Genomic DNA, 20,581 nt, shown 5'->3' with positions numbered 1-20,581 from the left:
TGGGTCTGGATCCACCAGGAGCCACTTAACCTTCACAAGCTCTGTTTTACTTCATTATTATATTACCCTGCTAAAACATTTTCTAGGTTTTAATGAGATTTCTGATTCAAAAGAAAGAACAACACATTTCTGACCTTGTAAAATATCCTATTAATTTACACACTTTCACTATATGAGCAATAACTTTTATAATTTAGGCTGTTTGATCTACAAATTGGCAACTGGTTTGTAACACAGAACTTGATTTGTATGTTTTTGATGATTATTTTGAAGACAGTATATCACATAGTGTCCTGCTTTTAATTAATGTGTTAGTATTTATTATTTTTGTGTTTTGCTGTGATTGGTGGACAGTCCTCTTATCTCTGCTGTCTGTATTTTGTTGTTTTGTTTATTAAGTATATCTTCATGCCTGCTGACAAACATTATGAGCCACATTTCTGAGATAACACAGCCTCTATATCTGTCACACCTGCATTTTATAAGACCTCTAATCATGTACACACAAATCCCAAAGCCAAACAGGATTTTAATAAAGGTTCATCATTATAACATTGATATAAATACACGACTCTGAACAGAAAACCTCAAATAAAAGTACAAAATATACAAAAAACATTAAAAGCATGTTTCTCTTTCAGTTGCCTGCCTTATAGCATCCATGGCATTAAAGCAGGAGTGTGTTTCCTGTGTATTCTAGGGTCGAGGAGTAAAAGCCGTTGTCCAGTTTTTGCCAGCATCCTAGTGGCGACCAGTCTCCAGTGAAAACTGGGACCTGGTTGGTGGGGTGGGGTGGGGGGGGATCAAAGGACATATAAGGAGGTGGACAGTGATACTATCACTGACTGACTGTTCCTCCATTATTGAACTCTGTCGCTCTCTCTCTCTGTCGGTATCTGTTTTAACCCAGGACCCATCGATCAGACTGGGAGGAGTTCAGCTGCACTGACTCGCTTCTCTCTCCGTCCTCGTGCTGAAAGATACAGATATTAAAGATGTTATTTGGAATATCTGTTACTGTACAACAAAATATACACGTTTGACAGTGTTACAAAGATTGGGAAGGTAAAAATGGTTGTGGTTTTTGTGATAATTTGGACTTTTTTTGTATGATTTGGGTGATTTCCCCCATTGAAAGATCAGGCTTCATTCCAATAAACTGACCCCTCCAATTATGATGGACTGACAGTTTCAGTGCACCTGACACGCAATGATGGGCAAGTGATGACTGACAAAATCAAATGATATATAACATGTAAGTAAAGACGTTTAATGTAACGTGACCCCGTGGCAATTTTTTCCACATTGTAATAGTGTTTTTGGTCTTACGTAAATGTGGTACAAGCATGTTTTAGGATTATTTTCATACTGTAAAACTGTAATTAGGAAAAAAAATTAAGAAAAATAATTTGGCTACTTTTATGACGAGTTTGAAAGTCCGATTTGTCGGTCAAATCTCACAACACTTCCTTAGAGTGTCATAAAAGTGACATATTGCAAGTACTATATCTTATTATCATTAACATGCAGATAGGATGGCCGTAGATTACACTACAAAAAAAATAGCAAATTTACATGTAATTTACTTTATAATTGAGACCTTATTCTTATTTTATTAAAAGTTCAATTAAAATTTACATGTGCAGGACATTTCTCTCACACTATGTGGTCCATTTTAACATTTGTTTCTCCATCAATCTGCATTTTTTAAGAATTTTTTTGTATTCTTGCTGCTTAGTATTAATGTAATTGTATGCGAATTTTGCATTTTTCTTTTAATCTACACTCAGTGAGCACTTTATTAGGAACACCTGTACAATCTAATGCAATCCAATAAAACAGCTCTGCCATAAATTCTACATTGACGAAGCTCACACATTTCATTTCAAGCAGCAGCACATTTCAAGCTCATATACGTTTTTGTTCATCTAATGTTGTGTATTTCAAGCTCTGCATTGGAGGTTTGTGAGGACAAGGCCAGTGTGAGTCAAGCTTGAACAGATTTGTTCTGGAGCAGCACATGATTAGAGCCACACAGACTGTTTTAAAACACTGTAAAACCTTGACTGAAATGATTTCATGTGATTCCAGTCAGCTCCTTTCAAGATTTTTTTTTTTTTACAATCTAATGGTAATTTCTTAATAAAAGTGCCTAGAAAACTGAAGGCGTAAAGCTAGGTGGCTAAATGACTTGTTAAGGCAGGTATGCTTTAGTTTATGAGCTACACAAGTCAAATTATAACTTACATCTGGATGTAGAAAGTGAATCTAAGAGACAGTGAACACATAAAGTGAAATAAAGTTATTGGAGGGAGCAGGCAGTACATGCTCAGCTCAGTCAACCTTCTTAAATAAAGTTTAAAATAAAATAAAAAATACACACTTTGTTGGCGATAGCTCGGAGCTTTCCCAGCAGGGAGGGTTTCTGGGTGTAGACCACGTCATCGTCAGGCTCCTCTCCTTCAGCCAGAGCACAGCTGTCTGCAGCTGGCAGCTCACACTCCTTGTTGGCAGACATCACCAGACGAGAGTACTTGTACTCCAGCCTGGCCGCAATTCACAGAGACAACGTCACCGTGAGGCAGCATATTATTATTTGGCACAGACAGCTTTTAGTGTGGGTGTTCGAAGGATACAGATACAGATATTTTTGGACTGATATTTTGTGAAAGTATCTAAAAAGCTTAATCCAAGAATTAAAGTGATTGTCCCAAATTTTTATTTTTCTGTAGTCACAATTAAACCAGTGGTTCCCAACTTGAGTGTCAGGACACCAGAAATGGTGTAAGATATGTCTGAGGGGGTCACAAGATTATTTGTGTTACACAAAATTACGTTTATTATTTTCAGACTTTTCTCTAATTTGTGCTTTTTGTGAAATACTGGAAATTTTCAGTTCCTCAGGCAACTATGCTGCCTTCAAATGAGACAATATATGAAGTAAAAACAACTTTTCAGTTGCTCATACTGTAACCCAAGCTATGAGGCGGCCATAAAAGTGCCACGAATAGACTTTAATTTGTCACCAGCCAAAAAGCCCATAACCAAGTGACACTAAAACTGTCTATTAAAACCCAGGATTATATAAATAGGGTTACTACTAGTGCTTTTATGGGCTTTAGGCCTCATTCATACTTTTTTCATTTGCATGTACAGTGGTAACCAGCAAAAACAGTGTAAAAACATGCCTGACAATGTTTAAAATCTGGAAATTGAAAATATAATCATCCTTTACTGTCACTGACAATCATCTGCTGACATCTCTACCTTTAAGTAACAATTTAAGCTGATCTTAATGACTATGTTGAGCTGGGATGAGATACTACAGGTGTTAGTGTGTCCTTGTTGTCTGATGCCTCTTACCTCTTGTTTTTCTTCCAGAAATAGCAGGTGAGGGAGATGAGCAGCACAGCCACGAAGGCTCCGCCGCCAACCCCGACCTTCAGCCACAGAGCGATGGCCTCACAAGGGGAGGAGCTTCTAGCAGGCAATGATACACCTTTGGTGCACAACTTTGGCTCGTTCCACATGTACAGAGTTTCCTGGAGAGACAGGAGTGAGATACACAGAAAATTTCCACATTTTTCTATTCAAGCAGAGAGTAGTTGCATGACTTAAATTAAACTGACAGATGTCTGATGTTTATTTTTTTTTTAATTCTATCCTGATTAAGTTATTTGGTCCTCAAGAGAAAGAACATCTTGCAGTGTAATTTAGAAAGACAATTTAGTGTACTTTTAATCAATAAACCTGTGATTTGAACTTGTGAATGAGTTCAGATGTGACTTTGTTTGGTCACGTTTTATCTTTCATTAAGCATCCAGATGTGTTTTAGTGTGTCTTGTGAGGAAATTCTCATATCTGCGTAAACTGACTGATGCAATTAATAATTACCTTTCATTCAGTTAAGCTAAAACATTTACACGATGACGTGGCAAAAAAAGAAAAAAATCAAAATGGTACTTTTGGATTCAATTTGGGGTTAATTTCACATTATTGAATCAGAATCCAGCCAGGACTCAGCTCATTGATTACTTACTTTATTTAAATTACTCTTTCAATAAATGTGACAAAGTTTTAATAAATTAGGTACTTATAGATTCCCCTGAGTGACTACCTGAGTGTTTTGTACACCGCTCTTTAATAATGAAAAAAAGAGTGTAGACATCATCAATTTACAATTTCAAAGAGGTTTAGTGTGCTTAATGAATTGGAAACCCTTGTTGGATTTGTTTTAGATTAGGATAATGTCAGAGAATTAATGTATTGTAATACAAATTTATGTGTGAAAGAGTGAATCAGTTTGTGTCCATAGTGATTTATTTCTGTCAGAAATGTGACAAAAAGCAACTGTAGCGTCTTTTTGCCCCCTTGAGACAAATCATGTCAGGAGTTCAATAGTAGAACTGTTAATCTTGAGCTAATGAGGTATGAGTCGTGTGTGTGTGTGTGTGTTACCTGGACGCCTCCCTTGCATGCTCCCTCTATCTGGTGGTAGTCATCCTCAGTGCATTGTGGACAGGCGCTGGCGGTCTCCCACAGGAAGTGGAACGTACACCCATCACATGTTCCTGCAGGACAGGAGCTGCACAAACACACGCATGCGTTCACAGATTTTTTTTTAATATTCTTATATTTTCAGTTTTTTTAATGTACTGATACGTCATATAACTGTAGTTCTTCATACTGCAAATATTTTCATATTCACATGCTTTGATATGGTGTATATTTGCATATCAAATCCATTCACATTTTTTTCATTATGTTTTACTACTGACATTTTATGCAGTCTGCATATGTGCGAAACACATTTGTATTTCTATTCATATTATATTGTGGGTTGTATTCTGTTCACACTCATAATAATTAATCAACAAAAAATTAAAAAACTGAAAGTTTTCTGATAGAATTTAAAAGTCTTGCACTAAATGACACACACACATACTCTATACAGAACATTATCACCCACCTGGGCACAGAGAGCTCTCCACGTTCAGACTTCTGTGTGTTACAGCGAACAGTGATGACCGAACTCCGACCCTGATCACAGGAAGCTGTTGCCTGTGTTGACCTGAAAGAAAATTAAGATCCCAGTTAGGACTGAAATACTACAAAAACATAGACCAACTCTCTGACTTTTATACTGTACCTGTAGAAGAAGTTAATGTCTGGAACATTCTTTGAGTCTTCTGGGAAAAGTTCTGGTTTAGCGTTCATGCCGTCGAGGACGGTGTCTGCTGTTACTCCTGGAACATAAAAACAAAAGACAGACATGTCAAAGCCGTTATGATCAGCTGATGGTCAAACAGCCACGACGTCTTACCGACGAAAGTGTCTGCGAGGCTGATGGACTGGGAGGAAATGGCCATCCTGAAACCCCGCCCATCTGCCGGGATGATGGTTGATTGACAGATGAAGCTGTCCACTGAGTTGACGAACTGAGCCGAGTCGCTCTGGTCGTCTTTGCTGGAAACGTCGGTGACGTTATCTGTGCAGATGGCGGCTCTCTTCCCCTGTGGCAGACACATGCAGATAGCATGAAAATCATCTGTCAGTTGCTATGGTTACGCTTGACGTTTCCATGCAGCTTTTTTTTCTAATTTTTATCACACTGGGATGTATGGGGGCCCAAAAGTGACACAGGAAATAAATAAATTAATTAATTGCAGTTATTAATTAAAAATAAATAAATAAATACATTTAAATTTTGCCAAAAGAGGATAGATTAAGAAAATATTAAATTAAAAGTGGGAAAAAAAGAATATATAAATAAATGAGGAAATACAGAAAAATATATTATTTATATAGTTATTCTTTTGTGGAAAAAATATTTATGATATCAGCTTATTTATTGATTTTAAATTAATCATGCTCATTTATTTATTTCCTCTGACACTTCTGGGCCCCAGCGGGTGTAAAGACATGAAAAAAATAGATTATTTTTCACATTGCAGTTACAGCACCACATAAAGTTAGATGCAATGCCATTAAATCTAACATTAAAAATCTGTTCTAATTTACATTTTAGACATCAAAGTGATGCTTTGATACAGGACAGCTAACCTTGAGCAGAATAAGCCTCAGTTCCTACATAACCAACTCCATACACAACAAAAATATTGAGTAAAAAGTAGAAAATAGTAAAAAATAGAGTCAGATCTATGGAGTGATAATAACAAGGACACTGACAGATCTTCAAAACTGCATTGAAATAGTAGCTGTAGCTAATATGATATGATGTCAGGTGTGTGTGAATTACCTCGTGGCCACACAGGCTAATGTTGAACAGGTGAAGGTACTTTGTGCCTTTAGAGGTGAAACTCGGGCCAATGGTCATCGAGGCCACGTCGCTCAGAGCGCTGAGGTCAAAGGTCATTGTGCGGTTGTTGTCCGTGTAGGAGAAGGAGCAGTCGCTGTAGCAGCGAGAATGTTCCTGACAGAGAAGAAAATACAATCGGATCAAATATTATATGATTAGATGTACTTTGAACAGTAATACAGACTTGGCCTTAGTTCAGAGGGGAAATAAAAAACAATAAATATAATTAATGATAATTTAAAAACATTTAGCACTCATGTTGGTCGACTACCTAATCTGCAGAGTAGTGATGGGATTATTAATATAACAGGCAGAAAACATTACTTATATACAATATTTCTTTAGTTACAGCTTGTTTTTAGCTGTTATGGTCTGTTACCATTGTTTTATAAAAGGATAAGCCTGTTATTGGTTTAATTCACTGTAATTTCTGAACACTTAACAAGGTTTTTAGATCTAAGAACATCTTTTATATCCTCTAAAATATTTGTAAAGTAATAAAAGTAATAAAAATTAATTCTCCTGTACATTTCAGTATGCCATACATTTGTATTTTGTATTAAAATATGGCGAAAACTCCAAATGTAATATATGGATACTATGACATACAGTATTAACTATCTTTATTTAGAAATAAATCAAACAAACACCAATATATCAGTTTTATCAGTATTGTGTTCCCCTGAGAGGGAACTGGAGAGAAGAGCTTGAGGAACTCTCTCTACCTTGTTGCTAATGCTTCCTTGCCCACATGGGACGCAGGCGTCCTGGCCGTAGGTGTGGTGTCCTGCCAGGTGTGTGTTCGGCGGGCACTCCTGGCAGCGGTTGGTGTCTCTGTCGATGTAAAAACCAGCGGGGCAGGGAACGCAGGCGGACCCGGCCCGCTGGGAGTTCTGGGGTATCAGAGCGCAGGCCCGACACGCAGACGCCACCCCGTCCAGGACGTTGGTCACACTGATGGAGTACAGCTTCACCATGTCACTGACGTAGTGACGCACCTACAAACACACGCAGGAAAATGACAGAAACATATGTTAATATATACATAAATATGTTCTTGATGTTTAATTTAAGTGCATATATTTTCACATTTTGCACACGTCAAACTTTTGTCTTTGTCAAAGTGTCAATATATTTTTATATATACTGCATATATGCATACAATTCAAATCAATATCTTATAGTACTAGAATTGTCAGTTTTTTTAATGTAAAATGACACAAAAAATAAAAGATAAAACCAGTCGATAATACAAATTTATTCTTGAGTTTTTGAGTAGCTGAAAACAAAAATTCCACTTGCATAAAATAACAAAATAATAATGGGAATGACATGATTATTAACAAGATTAATCAGTGAGACTGTAACAATGACAATGCTAACATGCTGCTATGTTTCGCAGGTATTTACCATTTTCACCATCTTTAGCGTTTTATGCGCTAAACACAAACTAAAGCTGAGGCCTGCAAATCTTTTTTCATCATTAAATCACAAAAACATTTGGAAGAAATTACATTTTTGACCTGAGGACGACGCTAAATGAAAAGTCACTGAACAATTACAATTCCTGAGCGAGACATGAATGTCTGAAACAAATGTCATGTCAAATTACCCAGTAAATATCAGGACATTTTAGTTTAAAAACTACAAATGTGAACATCATGGTGGTGCTAGGGGAAAACTAGAAGATCACCAAAGTCATATGCATTTATCCTCTGGGGAACATGAATATTTGTACAAAATTTCATGGAAATCCATCAGATAGTTGTTGACATATTTCAGCCCAAAGTGGTGCTATATGTGATAAAACATAACATTACATTAAGAGGAATAAGGTGTTTTTAGTGTGTGTGTTCACTCACGTCCAGAGCGTGGTTAGTCCTCTGGAAGGCCCATGTATATGTAACAGAGGCGTTCCTGGTCATGCTGTGTGAGTACGACTGTTTCCCCTTACTGCCTTCCCACGACTCCACCACTGTGGTGCTCTTCCTGTTCACATCCTGCAGGGGGCGTCACAGTGAAACAATTCAAAAGGAACATGTGGGATAGAATACACTTTATTTATAAACTGAACCACAGTGAGACAGTGTCACTATTTAGGCTTAGTGGTGGAATAAGTCACCTAATTATGACCTTCTGCTCAAAACACACACATACAAAATCAAGCACACACCATCATGAAGTAGAGCTCACAGTCGGAAGAGCAGATGGTCTCAAACACAAAGGTTATCCGGCCGAACTCACTACCAGTCATCCCTGACAGTGAGGCTGGGACCCTGCCGCAAAAAAAATACACACAAAAGCAGAGGTTTAGTTAACACACACACACACACACTAACTGATTCACAGCATCTGAGAAAACACAAGCATACTTACTTGAAGCCGGGTACGTGCAGGCTGAGGATGAGATAGTCGTTATCTGAGCTGCCTGCCCCACTGCGAATGTGGTCTCCTGCTACCTCCCATCCTGAGAAACAGCAGGTGTGACGCACATGTTATTAATCACACGACTCTCATGTACATCGTACCTCATTGACATCTGGATTACAGATCTGTGCATATATTATTATTATTATTATTTTATAGCATAAACCAAAACTGTCTCAGAAACAGGTGGTGTCTGTGTGTGATTGTTATTCTCAGGTGGACCTAAAACATTGTGTTTATGTCGAGAAAACAAGGTTTATTTTACATCCAGTAGCTGCTCTGCTGGCTTTCAAACTATCACATGATTGATTTTATTTGACAATTTCATTTTAAAAACACCAGCTCTGCCTAGGCATTGAGTGCTTTTATCAAAAGGAAAAGTCAGGATAACACAATAAAGCCCAGAGGTTTATTTCCATTGTGGTCCCTTTGGGGACGGGGTCATGACGGGAACAGTCAGGATCTTTATCAGAAGAGTTTGAGAAGTTTGAAAAGTCTTCAAAGTGATCAGATCGAAATTTAAACATCTACTATTCTGTCAGCTGGATAAACTCCACGTGCTGATGAAGATCATGTGAGAAAATTCAAAGCTCCAGAACAGCAACTAAATGCACCTTGTGGTGAGATTTTTTTCTCAAGTGCAAAGATCAAGAATGAACTCGGACAGACCGATGGACAATAGGTAGGTACTCAGTTACTCAGTTGGTTAGTTAGTTGGTTAGTAGGTCGTCATTAGTTAGTGGTTGGTTAGTTAGTAGTAGTAGTTAGTAGGCTGGTCGTAGGTAGTTGTTGGTGGTTAATTACCCAATTAGTTAGTTAGTACGTATATAGTGGTTAGTTACTCTGTTAATCACTTAGTGACTTAGTTAGTATATAGTATGTATATAGCAGTTAGTTAGTTAGTTAGTTAGTTAGTAGGTCTAGATACATTAGTTAGTATATATGGATTAATTAGTTAGTAGGTATGGATCAGTTAGTTAGTTAGTTAGTTAGTTAGTTAGTTAGTTAGTTAGTTAGTTAGTTAGTTAGTTAGTTAGTTAGTTAGTTAGTTAGTTAGTTAGTTAGTTAGTTAGTTAGTTAGTTAGTTAGTTAGTTAGTTAGTTAGTTAGTTCGTTCGTTCGTTCGTTCGTTCGTTCGTTCGTATGTTTTAGCTAGTTAGTTAGTATGTTAGTTAGTAGGTCTGGATTAGTTATTTAGTCAGTAGGAATATCAGATTTAGTATGTATTGTTTAGTTAGTAAGCTAGTTAGAAGATATGTGTTAGTTAGTTAGTTAGTTAGTTAGTTAGTTAGTTAGTTAATTTCATTCTGACTCAGTTTCTTAAGGTGTGAACCTCTCCTTTGTTCTCACCATTCATGTCGTCACAATTGGAGTTTCCCACGTTGAAGCAGGAAGTCTTCATGTTGGAAGGCAGCACATTCCACCATTTATACTCGTAACCTAACACCGGCTCTGTACCTGCGGGGCACTGGGCACATACTGGTACACACACACACACACACACACACAAACACAAATGCTTTATTGTGATGCTACAATGACATTTTCTTCCTTGGTGCAACATTATGTTTGCACAAGAAACATGCTTTCAGGAGAGGATTATCAATCTGGGTCACCCCCCTCTTTTTGAATACATTTTAGTGGATGGGGTGATCAATATGTGACCAGATGGAGAGGATATTTTAAGTATATTGCTAGCATGAATTGCATTGGCACTATGAGGGAGCGCAGGAAGTCAGGACTTTGAATGGAGTATGCTGAAGGTTATAAAATGGAATTAACGTTAGATGATAGAATGGGTGCAATGGAAATAAGTATGGCTATGTATGTGAGCATATACTGTATATTTATGTACATACATATGTGTATATGTTCAGTATATGCATATATAAATATATATGTGTGTTTATGTGTATCTTTTGTTCTGTATTTTTATTTGTTCTGTATTTATTTGCTTTTATCTACATTTCTTTTCTGTTTTGTAATTAACCTATTAATACATTTCTGTATTTGTCTTTATAAAATTCATTTAAAAATAGAAATAAACAAAGGCCTTAATTGATAATTAGGAGAGTGTCTTGGGTGCTCTTTAGTAGACTTTTGTTCGATAAATAAAAGTTTAAAAGAACCAAGAGGTCAGGTTTACCGTAGGTGCCGTCGGAGTGGGTTCCAGGTGGGCAGGGCAAACAGGTGGAGTCGTTGCTGTTGTAGTAGCCGGGGTTGCAGGGCGGGCAGGGCTCTCTCTGCCCAGTGGCAGGCAGCTCCATGGCCCCGGTGACGTTCTCCACACAGATCTTTGGTTCAACCCACCGATACAAAACCTGCGTCTGTAACCGGCACAGAAACAGAGGTCATCAACAGGAGTGGAAGCGTACTGCAAGTATTTTACTCTAAGCTTTGAATATATAAAAGGAAATAACACACATCAGCAACCGAAGGATGTGTTTCTTTTCTGATAATTTTCAATCATCACTCTTACTCAGGGCTTTTCAGAAATGTGAATCAAAACAGGGCCAAGGTCGTGGACGAGCGCCAAGAAAGGTGACTTTGGATCAGATGACATGCAAAGCTTTCACTGAGCTACTCATCATTTCCTTCCTCATCACACTGTGTCCCTGCTCTGGTGCCTGATGCAATCTCTAAAGAGAGCTGACAAGTCACTTATTATTATTCATCATCAATTTAAATGTAATGCAGTATTAATCGTTAGGTCAAAACAGAAGATATCCTCTTCTTTCTGCATGAATAAGCAGAGGTCTGGGACAATGTGCGGAAGGGTGAATTTAAACAGGATAAATTATTAGATGTTCTTTGGTTAAATGTAATTGTTAGTCAAATGCTGATCATGCATTTAGTATAAAATCAGTCATGGGTATTTGTGGTTGTCTTGTATGTACAATATAGTCAAAAATCTGCACATGTTCAAATTGTCTTGCTCTAATTTTGACATATTATAAAAGAAATTGAAGCTAAAAACAACTTAATTGCCAACTAATCTTTCACAGATTATTAAATACTACCGTAAAAAGTTCTGCTAACTTGTATTTATATGTTCACTTTTAATATACTCTGCATGAGAAAGGGCGTGTTTGTAAGTATGTACGTCTGTCCTCGTCTAGGTGAGAAGGTGAGGACGTCTGTGTGTGTGAAATACGAAACGTGTGGATGCTGCTGACCTTCCCTTCGCTGTCGCAGGCCGTGTGGATCTGGAAGTAATCCTTCTCCGAGCAGGGCGGCCTCACTTTACACTCTGCCCATCCCTCATCTGAGAGAGAAGAGTCGAACACAGAGCAGAAGGAGACAAGAGGCTTTAAACTTTACAAATAAATTTTAAAAAAAGTATGAAATATTTTAAACTGTAGTGAAAAGCAGAGCAACATAGCAGCAGGCCAACCAGCTCATCACAGATATATCGGTCTCATGTTTGTGTTAAAGGGATGCGATTATATGCATCATATAGGAGCTATTAATAAAACAGCACCAATGGAAAAAGGTTAATGGTCACACTCTTTCTCCAAAGCCACAATTTTAATTCAAATAGACAACGTTTCGATCCAAGTCGGATCTGAAAGATCATAAAATATTCAAAAACATTTTGACTTGATGAAGATCCGACTTGGATCAAAACATTTTATATGAATTAAAAGTTGTGGCTTTGGACTAAGTGGGAACGTTACTCTATCATGCATGTGTTGACATAAATACTGAAGGCTTCAAATTTTTACATAAAGTAGTATTTATATTTTTAATTAGAGCTATTACTTATAATCAGTTCATTTACAGTTGTGTTTACTGTACAAAATCTCTTTTATTTACAGTTACATGACAAGGCCACTGTTGTTCACACTGTATATAACTAATTAAGCCAACAACAGAACCACAGCTTGTAACAGTGCAATTATTGAGACAACAAGTCTAAGCTTTCATGATACACATTTGTATACTGTTGTCACATGTGTGCATACGTGAGTAGTGGTTTTCAGGGCAGGCGGTACATGAAGACGCCCCCTTTGAGGAGAAGGTGTTGCTGGGACACGGCTGGCAGGACGAGGAACCAGGAGCCGGGCTGAACCAGCCGGGTCGGCACAGAAAGCACTCCGATGTGTAGGCTACACCTGGACACACACATTTGGACATACAGGAGAAACACAATATGGACACACACACACACACAAAAATGTCACTTTTAGTCTTTTGAACTGCAACTCAGCTGTCTACATCTGAGAGGGGATTCCTCACAAATGTAGTTCAGAACAGTTAAGCTTGTTTTTGAGTCTACATTTGTTTTACCTTCTATTTGAATGTTCTTGAGCAGCACAGGTTTGACCATCTTCCCTCCCACCAGGATGCCGGTTGTTCTCCAGTACAAGATGTTTGTCCCAGACTTCAGATTGACCTAAAACAAAGACGAACACGCACACAGTGAGCCACACATACAGTACATCCTAATACTGTCGCCATGAACACAGGCGGGATGACGTACTCACCGTGTGTGTGTCCCATTCTCCATTGTTGGTGATTTTAATCCACTTCTGGTCATCGGTCTGGGCCATTTCCTGGCATTGCTCATTCTGGACCTGAACATATGTTAATGTGGAAGCCATTAGTCACAAAAAAAAAATCTTTTCCAAATAACAGCTGCTACTCCTCACTCATCCACAATAAACCTCCACTAATTAATTAGCTGTTAAATCATTTTAGAGATTTTCGAAGATGACAATTTTTGGCAAAGAGCTGAAAATAGGGGCTACTTTGAGCCAATATTCAGTATTTTATTCAATGTATTATTTTTCTAAGGTGCAAAAAGTACCTCTACAAAAACATTTTAATCCATTACAGGAACTTAAAACTCTTCATATATTAAATAACTTGGCCTGGGTAGTTCATTAAAGCAGAGATTTCCCTGCTTTTACAGATTGTTCAGGAAAATCCATAACACTTATAGCAGCCAATAGGTAATAGCACCCTGATATATTGGCAAATGATTATATCAGTATATATTGATTTGTAGGAGGCAATTAGAAGCACTTACATAAAACTCAAAGAAGATGTTGTTGTCGGGATATTGGTAGGTGAAGGAGACCGAGCCCTGTTTCTCCAGATGAACGGCGTAAACCAGAGACACCGTACACTCATCGCGGTTTGACTCCAGATACACACCCTGCGGCGTCCATGATGAGCTGCAGCACATAGTAAACACACTCAGCAATCCGCACCTATCTCCATCTTTATCTGTCTAATGTGTGTGTGTGTGTGTGATTAGTAGTGTCTATGAGAGTGTGTGTCACCTGTTACAGGCCTGAATGTCCTCTCCAGACGGCCCGGGGTCCAGGAAACTGGCGAGGCTGGTGAAGCCTGCAGGGATGGCGTCCCATTGGTCAAAACGAAGGCCGCTACCCAGCGAATAAGAGCCGGCTGCACACGGTGTGCACTGCTGGGTAGACATCTCTAAAAACTTCCCAGCCGGGCAGGAGAAGGCTGTGAGACAGGGAGGAAAAGATGGTCAAGTTAGATGGTCTTAATGACCCGGACCTCCAAAACTCTAAACCTACTGGTTGATTCTGCGTTGCTTTTCTATTGTATTTTACAAACCAGTAAGGATCAGATGTCTAAGTTAGACATTGTAACTTGAAATTACAATAAAGTCTTGCAAAAGACAAATAGAAAGGACAATAAGAGGAAGAATATTAGAATAAAATAAAGTAAAAGCAGATTAAGCTCTAAATGTTTTCAAAAATGTAGTTATAATAATTAATTCTGCATTTTTGTTTTGAGGAAATTTTAGAGAGTTCTGTAAAATATGTAAAATCATGAAGGAAAGGTGAACAAATTGATAATCTTTTTGCAAAACTGCTCCCATTATAACCATTATATTTACAATAATATCCATCTTATAGTCTTTGCATTTAAATATGTTATAAAATCAGTTATAACATCCAAATTTGGTTGTAAGGTTACAATTTAAAAAAGTGTTAAATGTGTGATTCAATTGATTTTCTACAAAAACTACAGTTAACATCAACATCAGCAAAATGTGAAAAAAGCATGTATGAGGATCATGTTATGTAGGATTTTTTATGTATTTCTCTTGCATTATTGGGTATGCAGAGTTTATATGGTAATGAAAGACACTGGCAGTACTCACAGCAGTCTGTTCCTCTGCTTGGAGGTGGAAGGTCTGAGCAGGAGCCTGGATTAAGAGGGATGGCCACCCTCCATCGTGACCCTGTGCTGTCACACTCTGTGTACTGGTAGTAGTAGTCTGTCTGCAGAAAACACACATGAACACACACATATACATAAAAAGATACTTCTACAGATACATACAAACACTCACATACAGCATTTGTCTTGATACGAGCATCCATGACTTTATATGAAAACAAAAGCTGGTCATACATAGGAGACATTTGAGGAGGGAGGAGGGGGGTGCTCAGGGTGAAAGCGGTGCCTGACCCGATCACCACGGCAACCAACTGCTGGAACGCTAATGGTCCATTAAGAGCACAACAACAACAGCGGGTCATCTGCACGGTCGCTCCTTTCCGAGGACTGCTGGTTGTGACATTATGTGCATCATGTGGACTGATAGAACATTACTTTACATTCATTTAGCAGATGCTCTTATCCAAATTGACTTACAATGAGTGTTATCAACCTTCTTTAGAAACCAGAGCTGGATGTCATGAAAAACTGGAAGCAACAAAGTGTTCAGTGCTTCAGTACAAGTACAGAGTTATGTCACATTTCTTTGTTTTTCAGCAATGTTTGCTAGTTTTGTTTCTGTTTTAAATTATAGTTTATATGCTGTGTCCGTTGCTTTTAAAGATTCTTGTAAAGCACTTCTTTTAGAGGAATCCTCGCTTGAATGAACTCCTGCACAATGTTTAGCTTTTTAGCTGCATTTCATATTATTTAAAACACAGTCTTGGTTTAAACAGCCTTCATCACGTATATTGTTTAGAGCTAACAACAAAATAAATGTGAATAACATGCGAAATAAATCAGCAATAATGAGACAGTGTGCAGAAGATTTTCGAGTTGTGCTGCCCTCCAACTAATCTGCAACATGTTCTGGTGTACAAAGTTAGTTTTTAATGATTTTGAGGAAATGCTGTCTAAATACACCTAATTATTTATTCTTGTTGTTCATATCTGTGGAGTTAAATTAGAGACACTCGTTCCTCTGAGGGACTTTAAAGTTTTGTTATCCTGCTCCCAGGTCTCTCTTGCCAAAGAGATCTTGATCTCAATGAGATTTCCTGAATAAATAAAGCTTAATAATAATAAAACAATAAATATGAAGCTAAAGCTGGCAGCTGGTTAGCCTAGCTTAGCATAAAGACTAGAAACAGAAGTAAACAGCTAGCCTGGCTCTGTCCAAAAGAAACAAAATCTGCCCACCAGCACCTCTACAGCTCATCAAGTGACATCCTGCTACTATTGTTTGTTTATAGGAGCTACTGTAACCAATTAGAGCAGAGTGGGTCACCAGGAGGGGGGGTCTTAAAGAGACAGGAGTTAAAATGGCCTGTTTCAGACAGAGGCTGAACTGAGGGGCTGCATAAAGAGCCAATATAAGATGAGTAAGGAGTTTTTTTAAACAGCAAATCATGCCAAGATGTTCCAATAGAGCCCCAGAATATAAATATAGACCTGGAAATGAGCTTGATGAATCTCCTTTAAATTATCACTCTTAACTTAACAATGTATTTCTAACCACCAAGGATTTGTAATATTTTAATGTCTTGTACTTTCCTGTGGATATATTGTATTTCACCCTATAAATCAGTTTCCCACCATATGCAACTACTGTAGAATTAAGGCAGTAAAACCTGTAAGCAAATAGCTCTTGCGTTGTACTTTTAATGCTCTGGCAGAACTCCATCTCCTCCCCCAAACCTGCTGCTAAACTGGGCAGACAGTCAGCAGAGCGCTCACATCTAAGTAGCAGCTAATTGAACTGGAACAATCACAGAAATGACCTGCGATGTGCGGACAAAGAATTAATCAGAGATTGAGAGAGGTGGTTTGCAGATGCTGTGTGTGTGTATGTACTATATATATATATATATATATATATATATGTGTGTGAGTGTGTGTGTGGAGATAAGCTTGAGCTCTTCTACATGACTAATCACCTCTCTGAAGCAACAAACATGGCCATTCATGCTGCACCCCCTCCCTCCCCCAACACACACACACACACACACACACACATACAAATTGTGGCGAAGCAGCAGTAGAGACCACTTCATTAACATGTAGCATAGCAACCTGCACTGAGGTTCACCTGCCGTCTCTCTCTCCACACACGTGGACAAACAGGAGGGCCGTTGCCCGCGCTAATGTGTTGACAGTGGAGGGAAAAGGTGAGGCTGATAAAAAGGACACGGGCTAATGTGTTCCGCCGGTCTCCTGGGTGACTCACGCCGGTTGTCATGGAGACTGATGAGAAGAAGAAGGGGGGACAGGGGATAAAATCTCCGCCATGACAAGCCATATACTGTGACTCAGGAGATTGTAGGACTGAACGGTTTTGGGGGTTTTACGCAGATTTTATGTGAGGCTGCAGACGGCTGATATGTTCTACTGAAAGTTTGATGCCAAGAAAATCTTTTTAATCCCAGAATTTAACTGTTGTCACGGTGAAAAAGCCTCTGAAACAGAATTTACCACCATCACTCACTGAAAGCTTGAATAATAAAACTGGTTCCAGATGGGGTAGCATCTCCTAAGGCAAGTTTTATTGATTTCTACATATTGACAACAGTGAATGATTGGTAATATAACTGAAAGGCCACGTCAGACAAAACTAAAAATACTGTTTCATGTCCTGCTGGATGAACAAACCTGGATTTTCCTCTTATTTGGACTTGTTCTTTCATTCAAAAAATAGGAATTTTCTTCTGACATTTAACATTTTTGTCTGATGAATTTACGCCTAAATGGCAGATGTGACTAATGGAGCGTCTCTCTCATAAACTGGAGCTCACGGGTTCATCAGCCTCCATCCATCCGACTGGACTGTGCTGAGGAAGTTGGACAATTTGGGAAATGCACTTATTCACTGTCTTGCTTTTCTTTTTCTCTTATGTTGTTATGAGTTTTTGAGAGAAATGCTCTCTAAATACATGTCATTATTTATTAGAATAATAGAAATATGCTTATTCTTTTTCTTGCCTACAGTTATTTTGTTCAATAGGAAGCTGGAGTTAGGAGCCAGTTAGCTTAGCTTAGCATAAAGACTGGAAACAGGGGGAAACAGCTAGTCTGGCTATGTCCAAAGGTAATAAATACGAGCTTTGTGTTCAGACTGAATGCAAAACAAATTCTAAAGGCGTTGCAAGTACATATAAAGTCAATGGAAGGACGTAGCTATAGCAATGTAGCAGGGCAGCAGTCTTTGTTGTTATGATTTGGAGCGGACCAGGACCACTATGGAAATAGGTTATTTTTAACTTTTAGTGTTTTTATTCTGTCTGTCTGACTCAATTTTATGCACAACACTTTGTGCTCTTTGCAGTTTGTTTTATGGTTTTTGTATGTTATGTGCATGGTTTTAACCTGTGTTTTTGTTTTCCTTTTGAAAAATGTGTAAAATGTGTTATGTGTAGGTTGTTTTTATGACAGAATACAACCAAATCAAACCAAATGGAGCGAAAAATGTGTGTGTATCCCGGGGCTTTAAGAATGTGTTTCATAAACATACAGAGGAGAGGAAACAGGAGAGAGAAATAACAGAAAAGAACCAGAATTTCTGGTGAGTTCTGAGTTCAGTTTGAAGTTGAGATGAAGACAAAAACACACAAACACACTCCTACAGACACGGTTGATGTGTCTGTTGGGCTGTTTGAGGTGAATAAACACAAACGGTCCAGCAGTCAAATACGCGCAAATGACGCAAGATGAAAATTTGCTTCATGTTCTGTCTGAACACACAGTAAAACTCATTAATTAACAATTTATATCTTGTTTGTTTAATCTGTACAAAACTCAAGTGTTAAAACGACACGTAGCAGTGTTAAAAGAGTGATTATGTGCCGGACTATTTCTTGGCTGGTAGCAGTGACTTCCTGGATGCATCTTGTCATCACTGTGAGGTGGAAAAGAAACCAGAGGAGGTGCTCTGTACTTTTGGACAGAGGGTTAGCTGTTTCCCCCTGAAAAGTTGCCAACTCTTAAATTAATCGCCAACTATTCTTATAATCGATAAATCATTTTGAGTCATTTTTTAAGAAGAAAATGTCCATATTCTCTGATTCCAGCTTTCAAATATGAATATTTTCTGGTTTCTTTGGTCCTCTATGATAATAAACTGAATATTTTTGGGTTGTGGACTGTTGGTCGAGACAAAACAAGACATTTGAGGACATCAACTTGCGCTTTGGTGGATATTTTTCACCATTTTCTGACATTTTATGGACCAAACAACTCAATTGAGAAAATAATCAACAGATTTATCAATAATGCAAATAATAACTAGATGCAACCTTATTCCAGTCTAACTGGCTGCTGGCTGTAGCTTCTCATTCAACTCTGCAAGAAAGCGAATAAGTGCATTTCCCAAATTGTCCAACTATTCCTTTAAACCTCTGGATGTCACGTACATTTCTGTAAAAATGGGAAAACAGAATTGAACTTAATACAATATAATAAATCTCATCCTGCAACTTCCTCCTTTTAGCTTATAGCTCCTAAAAAAAAAAAAAGACCCCCTGGAGACACCTGAACTCCCAATGATACTGGCTGCTTTATTGATCTGCCTGGTTAACAGAAAGGACAGCCCGGTGTCTCCTCCTCCTCCTCAGCGGGTAATCCTGGCCCGTGTGGCCGCTGCAGAGAGGCAGGATGGAGGCCAGCAGACGGTCTCAGCGCGGAGCTTCATCTTGTTATGGAGTTTTGTTTGTATGTCAACATGAACCGCATTTTAAGCCGATCAGCGGCGTGAAGAGGATCGTATGTTCTCGCATTTATACGGAACAGTATATCCAGACACTGCTGAGCCTATAAAAGACTGGAAAACGACCTATAGCCTAGTAGTGTTTTTTTATTCTGCATTAGGAGCCTTTTGGATTTGATCTGTTTGTTTCTGTGGCCATTTTATTGGATGGATCCCCGCATTATTTATGGGTGATAAACAATTGTAAGATCAAGATAATAATAAAAGAGAGCAATAAAGAGCTAGATGTCTTTCCTGCACAGTCAAATTTTAATGTAAAGTGCAGGATAATTTGCGGGTAATACTAACAATAAGCGGGCGGTGGATATGCTACTCACCTCATGGCACGGCCGCAGGTCTGTGTCCGCGGACGCTGATGTGTGAGCGGTGATGATGAGTAGAAGGCAGCGGGGGAACCAGGAGGCCCACACCTGCTGCCGCATCCTCAGCTCGGATCACAAACAGCCCGCTGTCCGCTGCCTGGAGCCAGAAACATGGAACAGGCCGAGCGGTGAGTGTTTGTGTGGTGTCCCTGTCATTGATGCGCCTGGCTGGCTGTCCGTCCGCCTCTCTCTCTCTCTCTCTCTCTCTCTCTCTGTCCCTCTCTGTCTCTCTCTCTCTCTCCCCACCCACACAAGCATCAATTCACACACATCACTAATTGCATTTCCGGCCCAGGCTTTCAAATTAAAACTCGCCTGTTAGAAATATGTTTATTAAAATCGCCCTTCCACTCAAAAAATATGTTTTTCTTGTTGTTGCATCAGTTGAATATTTGAGATTCACTGTGCAGAATGACGTATGTGCCAGGTTTGACACTAGAAGACTGTTTTCAACTTTCATCTGCTGAAAGTGGAAAAGTTTCTCTGAGCTCATTGAAAATCTGATTATAAG

At 38.6% G+C, this 20,581-nt stretch overlaps 1 protein-coding gene across 1 annotated transcript; it reads right to left on the bottom strand.

Annotated features, from left to right (window-relative positions):
* Positions 1-509: 509 nt before the first annotated feature.
* On the bottom strand, positions 510-20,287 carry LOC137175910 (endosome/lysosome-associated apoptosis and autophagy regulator family member 2-like). The gene is made up of 22 exons (XM_067581847.1): positions 20,026-20,287; positions 14,891-15,011; positions 14,034-14,223; positions 13,778-13,925; positions 13,233-13,322; positions 13,036-13,141; positions 12,711-12,860; positions 11,922-12,010; positions 10,892-11,072; positions 10,096-10,224; positions 8,696-8,786; positions 8,493-8,595; positions 8,182-8,319; positions 7,045-7,317; positions 6,260-6,433; positions 5,324-5,513; positions 5,150-5,246; positions 4,970-5,071; positions 4,459-4,585; positions 3,364-3,542; positions 2,384-2,546; positions 510-973 (listed from the first exon to the last, which is right to left on the bottom strand). The coding sequence occupies exons 1-22, from the start codon at positions 20,128-20,130 to the stop codon at positions 902-904; spliced, it is 3,018 nt and encodes a 1,005-aa protein (XP_067437948.1). The 5' UTR covers positions 20,131-20,287; the 3' UTR covers positions 510-901.
* Positions 20,288-20,581: the final 294 nt, after the last annotated feature.

The sequence above is a fragment of the Thunnus thynnus genome, chromosome 23 (assembly GCF_963924715.1).
Source record: "Thunnus thynnus chromosome 23, fThuThy2.1, whole genome shotgun sequence".
Taxonomy (NCBI): domain Eukaryota; kingdom Metazoa; phylum Chordata; class Actinopteri; order Scombriformes; family Scombridae; genus Thunnus; species Thunnus thynnus.
Note: the sequence above shows the minus strand (reverse complement) of the source record. Positions and strands in the feature narration are given on the sequence as shown.